Source organism: Balaenoptera physalus, assembly GCF_965194825.1.
Source record: "Balaenoptera physalus genome assembly, chromosome: 19".
In the NCBI taxonomy this organism is placed as follows: Eukaryota; Metazoa; Chordata; class Mammalia; order Artiodactyla; family Balaenopteridae; genus Balaenoptera; species Balaenoptera physalus.
The window spans coordinates 68,034,750-68,043,822 of NC_138900.1; the positions used below are offsets into that span (position 1 = coordinate 68,034,750).

At 61.0% G+C, this 9,073-nt stretch overlaps 1 protein-coding gene across 5 annotated transcripts; it reads right to left on the reverse strand.

Annotated features, from left to right (window-relative positions):
• Nucleotides 1-163: 163 nt before the first annotated feature.
• Nucleotides 164-9,066, reverse strand: LOC309648916 (uncharacterized protein). Of its 5 annotated transcripts, none has more exons than XM_082438202.1 (4): nucleotides 4,670-5,454; nucleotides 4,252-4,364; nucleotides 3,615-3,698; nucleotides 164-2,001 (listed from the first exon to the last, which is right to left on the reverse strand). In XM_082438202.1, the coding sequence occupies exons 1-4, from the start codon at nucleotides 4,962-4,964 to the stop codon at nucleotides 1,459-1,461; spliced, it is 1,035 nt and encodes a 344-aa protein (XP_082294328.1). In that variant the 5' UTR covers nucleotides 4,965-5,454; the 3' UTR covers nucleotides 164-1,458. The 5 variants fall into 5 exon arrangements, 3 of the variants coding, with proteins under 3 accessions (XP_082294328.1, XP_082294329.1, XP_082294330.1); XM_082438203.1 differs by having other exon boundaries at nucleotides 164-2,056; XM_082438204.1 differs by lacking the exon at nucleotides 164-2,001 and adding an exon at nucleotides 2,064-3,023.
• Nucleotides 9,067-9,073: the final 7 nt, after the last annotated feature.

A 9,073-nucleotide genomic window follows, 5' to 3' on the forward strand; every position in this document is an offset into this window, starting at 1 on the left:
GCCCGCTGGGGGCTCCAAGCCACCCGTATGCTGCAAACACCCAGCACCCACCGTCCTGACAGACAGCAGGGTGCGTGAGGGCGCGCACACACACGCACGCACGCGCACACACACGCACGCGCACACGCACGCACGCGCACACACACGCACGCGCGCCTGGCTGAAGAAACACAAGAAGAGAACACACACAAAGCGCGTGTACGGATGAAGTGCCCTACCAGGCGGGGAGTGAGGGTGGTGTGGGCACCAGAGACGGGGGCGTGATTTCCCGGGGTGTCCGTGGGGACAGAACGGCCCCCAGAGCTGCCACCCCTGATTCCCAGAACCTGGCGCAGGAGCCCCAGGTGGGCCCGATGGAATCGTACAGCGTTAACCGAGCACTTCCCCCAGCCGGTAATCAGGAGTCGACTCACGCCCAGCCGTGGAGCGGGCCCGAACCCGCTGCTCTTCCCCGGGGCCTCCGGGTCAGGGCCGCCTTGGTTTGGCCTGTGAGACCCAGGGTGGGAGAGCCGGCCAGCGCCCCCCGGACTCGGACCCACAGAACCAGGTTCTGGCAGCCTCAGCGTTTGTGGTAGTTTTTCAGCGGTGATAGAAAACTCCTGAAGGTACCGTTTAAAATCATCTTGATTTTTTGGAACCCTGTGAATGTATTACCCGTTCAAAACAAAGAGCCAAACACAAAAGTCAAAATTAAAAAGGGAAGCCCTGCCGAAGAGGGGGAGCTGGTGCTCTGGGCCGTGGGTTCCTCCCAGGCAGGGTCCTCCTGGAGTCTCCCTCCCGTGGCCGCTGGTAGGACCCACGCTGGCATTGAGCTCCGGTGGTTACCCCGAAGCAGTGGTGGCAGCGGACGTGGGGGTAGCAGCTCTGGGACGTTTTGCCCAGAGGCCCCACTGACCGGGCAGAACCCTCCAGCCAGCGTGCACCAGCCCCTCGGTCTCCTACAGCAGCCAAGTCGACCTCGAGGCCGCGGGGCCTGACCACCCGGCACAACCCGCCCATGTTTGTTTGTGTGCATGTGTATTTGTGCACATGTGTGTGCGTGTGCGTGAGCTTCTACGCCTGTGGAGGGTGAGTGTGGCTCAGGGGCAGCTCCCAGCCCAGGGTGAGGTCTGGGGAGCCCTAAGGGAAGGGTCGAAGTGAACTCTGGACCAGTCAGAGGAGCTCGCAGGGCAGGGGGTCTGCTCAAGGCCCTGAGACAGGCTGGTGAGGGGGCGGTTCCGGGGCCTGGAGCAGTCCCATTACAGCCACGAGGTGCCCTCAGAGGGCAAGAGCCTACACCTCCCAGGCCGCCAAGGAGGAGAAGCAGGGGCTTTAATGTGTGTGCTCAACGTTGACCACGCTCGAAACACAGCACAATATAATTACGCCCGTCAAAAGTCTTTAAGGAACATTTATAACAAGTGTTTCTGTACACGGCCCAGCAGGGGAGCGATGGGTCCTGAGATCCCACTGAAAGGGCTAAGATGAGCCTTTTTCGTCCTGTCTGACGACCCCCAGCATGAATAGCCCACCATAAAGACAGAAGTCTGGGAGCATGAATGGCGCTCCCTGGGTCTGGGGTCCCTGAGAGCCCCCCATACCCTCTGTAGCTCCAGGGGGAAGACAGAACCCCCGGGCACCCCCCGAACCGTCCGAGACCCCACCCACCAGGCAACTCTCCTGGCTCTGCCTGTCTGCCAGCCTTGGAGGACGCCTTACCCACTCAGGTTGGCCCAGAAAGGCCCCAAACTGGAAAATTCTGCGCTTGCAGCCAGGGGGCTGGGACTGAGCTGTATTTGGGGTCAGATGACAGAGGCGGGCCACCCAACAACCCCCCTCCGGCCCCCTGGGTGTGGACGCTGCTCTGGAGGGGAGGTGGGAAAGGGCCAACCCCGACCCCACCAGGACCAGAAGAGCGTGCGGCCCCTTCCTGAGGATGATCGAGAAGGGAACCATGGCTTCGCTTTCCCGTCTCGAAGTGCTGCGCGGGGGGACGGGCACAGAGCCGGCTTCCCTGTTGGTCTCAAGAACAGAAGAGGACAGACACGTCTTTACCATCTAAAACCATGGCTGTCACCTAATTAAAAGACATATTTGTTGTAAGCAGTGAGCACAGTAACACCCTCACGTGGTACAAAGAAATCCAAGTCCTGGCAAGGTGTGTCTGGACATCCTACTGGTGGCCTTCCCGCCACTTTGGGCCTCCAGCCAGGTACCATCATCTGCAGTAACTAATTACAGGTGTGTCCACCCCTCCCTCTGGACTGTCCTGCTGACTTCTGCTCGTCAGTATACAGAGAGCGTCCTCATTTCTCAACAACTGCAGAGAATACCTCAGTTTTTAAATCATTCTCGTCCAGGTGAACATGGGGCAGTGAACCCTGTGGCAGAGACACTGTCTTGTGTGTGTGTGCGGTGTGTCTGTGGGGTCGGTTTCCCAAAGTGGGGCTCCTCGTTCACAGGGCAAATGCAGTTTGATTTTAACTAACTTTTGGAGTTTGCCAGTCAGATTGGTACAAGAATCTTGCCGTAGTTTAAGTTGCCTTTTTCTCATTCAGCTTTTTTTTCTTTTTGGTCATCTCTTTGTTCATGCCCTTTGCCCGTTTTTCTGTTGGATTGCTTCTTTTTAAAAAATGACTTATTAAGGCCTTTTGTGCTGTAAGCATTATTAGAAATGTGTTTTCCTAGTTTGTCACTGGTCTTTGATACTCTCCTGGGGTGTGTTGGCCGTGCGTCTGTGTTTTTCTCTAATGCCCTCTATCTGCTCCCTTCCAGTGCTTTCTGATTTGTAGAATATGAGGCAGGGAGTCCAACCTGACCTGTTTTTCAGATGGTTCTATCCTTGCCTGAATACAATTTACTAAAATCCCACAGGTTTGATGGGCTGCTGTCTCCATGGGCTGACCTTTCTCGCGTGTGCTAAGCAGGGCAGTGAGTCCTGAGCGGCCGCTGTTCAGCCGGCACCCACCCAGCTCTCTCACACAGCACGGCGCTCGTTAAGGAGGCAAGAGCTGGGTCTGGTGGTGCAGTGGTTGAGAATCCGCCTGCCAATGCAGGGGACACAGGTTCAATACCTGGTCCGGGAAGATCCCACATGCTGCGGGGCAGCTAAACCCGTGCACCACAACTACTGAGCCTGCGCTCTAGAGCCCGCGAGCCACAACTACTGAGCCCATGAACCACAACTACTGAAGCCTGTGCGCCTAGAGCCCCTGCTCCGCAACAAGAAAAGCCACTGCAATGAGAAGCCTGCGCACCACAACAAAGAGTAGCCCCTGCTCGCTGCAACTAGAGAAAGCCCACGCGCAGCAACAAAGACCCAACGCAGCCAAAAATAAAAACAAATAAATAAATTTATAAAAAAAGAAAAGGAAAGAAAACGCTGGGTCCATCCCCCACCCCGTTCCCTCACTTTTGGACATTTGGTGGATAAAAAATAGCACCAATTTTCCCACAGATATTCTTCCACGTGATAAAGTGGTAACCAAAGCTGTTAGCAGTCTGTCCACTGATGTTTCTGGAATGTATACTTTATACCTGGTTTAGAGATACAGTTGTGAGCAAGACAGATACTGCCCGTGACTTTGGGGGGCTCGCCAGCAAATGGGGGTCAGGCCACAGTAGCAGACGCTCACCAAGGAGTTTGAGGGAACTTCGGGGTCTGTGGGGTCAGAGGTCAAGATTCCTGCTGAGCGGTGGCGTTTGCTATGCATTACTGTCTGGAGAACAAAGCAAACAAGAAAAAAGCAAACAAGAATTTCTTCAACGTGGAGAGGTCGGGCTGGGGAGCAGTACCTCCTTCTTACACCCCAAGCACCCTGCCCTTTGCCAACTCCCAAGGCCAGTGCCTGGGGGCCCCTTCCCGCTTTTGTAGATTCCTGCTCCCCCAATGACTGAGCCCGGCTCACCCCTCAGCCCCCTTGCTCGGCACAAACGCAGTGACTGCAACGTGGGATTCTTGCCCTTTCGCGATAGTTATCACTGATTGAAATCTGGCTTCCACAGTCGGTCGGTGCCCCGTTGACTCGGATTCAGTCCAGCTGTTTCCATTTAAAGGGCCTGGAGGCCGAATTCCAGCCTTATTTTTCCTGAACCGACGACCCTCCTGTAGTGACCCCAGAGAGCCAGCCCCAGGCCCCGCCTTGATCACTAGCTCGCGGTGTGACTGGGCCTGGACAGTCCCACCAGCCGGGCCCTGCAGGCAGCGGGTGGGGTTTGTCCCCTCCGGGCCCCCAGCAGGGACAGTGCCGCCCTCCCCCCACCCACCGTCACCTTCACAGACAGGCCACAGGCGCGTCCAGCACCCCCGTCCTCAGGTGTCCCGGGGAGCCGAAGTGCTCGGGAAGAATTATCTGAGATAAAAGGTGGAATCTGATGGCAACGTTCTGCGACGAAAGGAAAAGAAACAAACAAAAAGTCCCCAGAGCAAGCGGGGAGGACAGGGACAGCCCGCTCTCCGGCCTGGCTGCAGGGCTTCCCTCAGGAGGTGTGGGCGGCAGCCCAGCTCTTGGCTCCCGGAGAGAAGCCCGCCCATTGCCGGCCCCCACCCCTGGGTCCCTGACACCCAGCCCGGGCTGGTCCATGGGGCGCCTCGGAGAGCCCGGCTCTGCGATGGAGGTGCCAGTGCAGGCCGGCCTCCGAGGCTCCCCGGGGGTCTCAGCAAGTTTGTCCCCCATCGGGGGCCGCTCACCTCTCCCCTCTGTCACGCTGCTTTGCCCTTTTCCTGTGACATCTTCCTCCCGGGAGAAGGACGTGTCAGTGGTCTCCCGGACCTGGCATTTCAGGGCCTGTGTGACGCCCTCCTGCGTGGAGGGCAGGGCAGTGTCCCAGAGTGACCTCAGGGCGCACAGCCCCCTCGTGCCCCGCCTGGATGAGGCACACGTCCCTGCGAAGGGGGTCCCTGTACTGGTCTCTGCACCCCCTGGTCTGAAGCTCACCTGCCAGCTGGGTGGCCTCTGCAGGCCATTTGGCACCCATGAGCCCATCTGTGAAATGGGGCACTAATTAGACCCACCTGCAGTGGGTGGGATGGTGGCCTTCAGAGGTGTGACCTCCAGGCCTGTGAACGTGACTGTGTTTGGGAAAATGCAGCTGTAATCAGGCCAGCATCGGCCTGGCTGGCGGGAGGACTTGGGCTCTGACTGGACCTGCAAGCGGCCCTGGGGCGGGGCCCAAGTCCAAAGCCGCTCTGCCTCGTGTGGGCCCTTTCTCCCCCTTGCCGGCGTGGCCCACAGCTGGCCCCTTGGCCTCCCGGGGCCCAGGGAAGGCGCAGGCCTCTAGTCTTTGTCTTCCTTGTCCACCAAACTGCAAAGTGCACCCTGACTTGCCTGCCACCTCCTGAACCCTGTCCTTCAGATTTTCCTAGAGAAAGTCAGCCCGTGACCCTCAAACCTCCAGGGACAGAAGTCCAGTTCTCTGAGTTTTCACTTGTTCACACGTGACACGATCATTACGTAGATGAGACATGACACGTCTCCCCCAGAAACTTCCCTTGCGCCCTCACCAACCCACAGCCCCTCCCGACCATCCCACCGCCCGGGTTACCCATCCCAGGACCCTGCACCCAGGGACTAAGGCTGAGTGTCCTTCTGTCCTTCTTCACGGCGTTCAGCCATGTTGTTGTGTGTCCACAGTTCCCGTTCATTCTGTGTCAGGCTCCACGTGTGGACGCGCTATAATCTGTGGGTCCGTTCACCTAGGGGTGGAGGTCACGGCTGCCTTCTGTGCTACGGTTGTGACGGCCTGGTTGCGATACAGCTCCCATGCTGTCTGCTATGCACTGAATGTGCACATCCCCTGACAAGGCGGGCTTGAATCAGTAGCCCCTCTATCGTCCTTAGGGTTCGGTCCAGACCCGCTGAGGCCGGTGAGGCCCCTGCAGGCCCCTGCAGCTTTCCCTCTCCCACATCTCTGCTGTCCTCTGCCTAGAACCTTCTCCCTGGCCACCTGCCCTTCGAGATTCAGCTAGCTTGTCTCCTCCTCCAGGAAGCCTTCCTGTTCTGCAATTCTGCCTGGCTGCCCTGCTGTCTGCCCTGCCCACTGCCGTCCAGGAACCTGCAGCTCTGAGCCATGTGGCCTGGGTGCGTGCGGCCCGTGCCTCGGTTTCCAGGGCTGGGAAAGGGGGGCTGCACCTGTGCTGCCCTCCAGACCCTCAGAGTATGCAGGGGACTGCCCCACAGGCACGACCTCCGGGCAACACCGTGTGGCCCGACCAGCCACCAGAGGACAGCAGTGGAGGGGCGGGGGTGGGGACAGCTGCCAGGGCCACCTGGGGCCCATGTCGCGGGGTGTGGGTCTGAGGACCACGGGTGGCCCTAGGGGGCCCCGAGCCCCTGGTCTCACCCCCGAGTGTCCACCAGCCTCAGGCTGAGCTCGGGGCTCCAGGCCTGTTTCACAGACAGGACAGGGCGGCCGCCACACAGCGCTTAGGAGACCCCGAGCATTTTCCCACGAGCGTCTCCTTCAAATCTAGAGGGTCCCTGTGCCGGGCACCATTGTCCCCATCCTACAGTTCAGGGGGGGAGGCCGGCCCCAGCGGGAGGCCCTCGCCTGCCCTGCCCTGGTCCAGCCCAGTGACTACCCTGCCCTGTGGCAGGGCGGCCGGGCCGGGACACGGCTTCCCTGTTGCCATGCTGGACAGGGGGTGTAAACGGGCGGCACCCCAAGACGGGGGCCTCTGCAGGGAAAGGATCTGCTGAAGGAACAGCTGGTGGGGCCCCCAGACCTAACCCCCTTGCGGGAGGTGCTCCCAGCCTCGGGATTGCCTGTGAGGCCCACAGGGAGGGTGGCCTGGCAGCCCTGGGCAGGACCCTCGGGCACTGTCTAAACGTTCCTGGGATGTCTCATGCTCAAATACAGAAGCCCACCAGCCAACAGGAGACCCGGTGTCCCTCACAGGAGCTCATCCAGTGGCCACAGGCGCAGGAGGGGAGGAGCCCGGAGGCCAGCCTGGAGGAGGGAGCGCACTGGAGGCTGCCCCCACCCCTGTGCCTGCCTTTGCTTTGTCACACATTCTGTGGTCCTGGCTTGTCCTGGCAGCTGAGGACACACGAGGGAGTGAGACAAATCAAACCCAGTGAGGATGGGGCCTCGGGGGCGGCAAACGGGGAGCCCCTGCCCATCACACACCCTGCCAGACCCTGGCAAAGGCAAGACTAAGAATGTCAGCGCGCGTCACACAGCCCGGTTCTGACTGCGAGCCACGCGGCCTCTGTCTGAGCCTGGCAGCCCTTCCCAGGCCCCAGCAGCCACCCTGGGACAGATGGAGATGTCCCCCTGCCAGGCCCAGGTGCCAGCTCTGTGAGCTGGACCGTGCTGGCCAGTGTTTGGTGGCCCAGGGCACCCCAACCCCAGAAGGAAGGGCAGCCGGCCGTGGCGGTGTGCGTCCTTTGACCCCAGGCCTCCCGAGGAAGCCTCTCCAAGGGGCGTCCCCTGGAGATTACTGCTGACTCACCCATCTGAGCGTTCCCAAGGCTCAGGCTGACGAGGCGTGGTTTCTCTCTGGGGACTTTCAGAAGGACAGATGTGTCCCCCAGGGTCACAGATGTGAAAGCAGGAAGGGTGCAGTGCAGCAGATAGGGCTCCCGTGTCCACACACTTGCTGGCAATCCCTGAGCCTCTTCCCTCGGGGACTCCTGGCCGGCCAGCCCCACGGTGGCGGGGGGAGGTGGGTGTGAGGGGGGAGCCTGAGCCAGCATGTAGGGTCTCACCTGACACCCCCGTGAACGGAGGGCTCAGGGCTGGGTTGGGGCCCTAAGGTGCCCAGACCCCCATCTCTGTGCAGAGCCTGCTTGAACCCTCTGTTTCTGGTTTAATTAATTTGATTTTTCCGTGTTAATGCACATGCTAAAATTTTCAAACAGTACAAAGAGTAATAACATCAAAAGCAGAACTCTCCCTCCCGCACCCCGTCCTCAGTGCCTCTGGCCCTCCGGCCATCCGGCTATGCCAGGGCCCGGGCAGACCCAGTGGGGAAGTTCTGCTCTCCAGCCTTTGTGCCCCCGGAGTGGTGCCACCCCACATGTGGAACTGGGACGTCGTCCTCCAAGGAGGGGCTGCACCTGGCTGCCTCCCCCGGCCCTGGTCCACAGTGCCCAGGGGGGGACACTCAGCCCTTCTCCACCCTGACCCGCCTCTCCTCCCGGGCCCTCCCTTCCCGGTGCCATTCACCCCGCACCCGCGCAGGGGAGGGTCAAGGGAGTTGATTTCCTCCAGAGCCTCAGCAGGGGGCCTCCTAGCTCTGCAGCCTCTGCTTAGATCCCCACCCCCTCCTCACTCTGGATCCCCTTGAACTTGAGGTGGGGAGCGCCCCCGACCCAGGCCCCATGGCCACGTCCCCTTCCTCGCAGTACTGGCATCTGAGCTCCTCACAGCAGTGCCCCGACTAGGGGGCTGTCCCCACCCAGAGCCGGCCAGGGCAGAGGGCAGGCAGGAGTGTGGCTGTGCACGCCCCCCTGTGCCCCCGCCTGGGCTTCGGGGAGCCAGGGTGGGCCCAGCTGTGTGTGCCCTCCCCGGCTGGCGATGGGACTGCCAGGCGCCTGCCAGCGCCGACCGGGCTGTTCCCCACTTCCCACCCTAACCCCAGAACCCTGAAACCAATGAGCGCAGCCAGCCCCGAGCTGGGCCGGGTCACCACCCAGACCCTTCCCTGGGTTTGAAAGTCCCGTGTCTCTTCCAGAGGACCTTCCGATCCCTGATTGCTTTTGAGCCTCCTGTAGCTGGGAATGTTACATATATAGAAACCAGGGCCCCCTGCCTCTGGGCCCGCCCGCAGCCGAGGATGCCTTCCAGCCCTGAGACACAGCGGTGTTCCACCCCAGCAGTGAGGGTGGCGGGCAGGGGTGGAATCCCGGGCCCTCAGGTGCCAGGCTGCCCGCTGCCTGGTGACGCTGTGCGCCAGGCGGGAGGCACCCGGGGCCCAGGTGTCCCCCGTGAGCCTCCTCCCCACAGCTCCTAACTCAGCCCTCTCACCGATGCCAACGGCCTGCCTGAGGCGGCCCCCACCCCCCGACCGCCCGGCACCCAGCCCAGCCCCGGCCCAAGGCCCGAGGCCCAGCCCGAGGGTCAGAGGGCGCTGAAACCCGGTGGGCCGTGC

What these genes read in the sequence shown, in the direction of transcription:
- LOC309648916 (XM_082438202.1), bottom strand. Translation starts at nt 4,964, where the DNA reads ATGGGCTCATGGGTGCCAAATGGCCTGCAGAGGCCACCCAGCTGGCAG. An exon ending in CCTGTGGCCTGTCTGTGAAG is followed by an intron (nt 3,699 to 4,251) that starts GTGACGGTGGGT and finishes TTTGTTCTCCAG; the next exon opens with ACAGTAATGCATAGCAAACG. An exon ending in AAGTTCCCTCAAACTCCTTG is followed by an intron (nt 2,002 to 3,614) that starts GTGAGCGTCTGC and finishes TCTGTTCTTGAG; the next exon opens with ACCAACAGGGAAGCCGGCTC.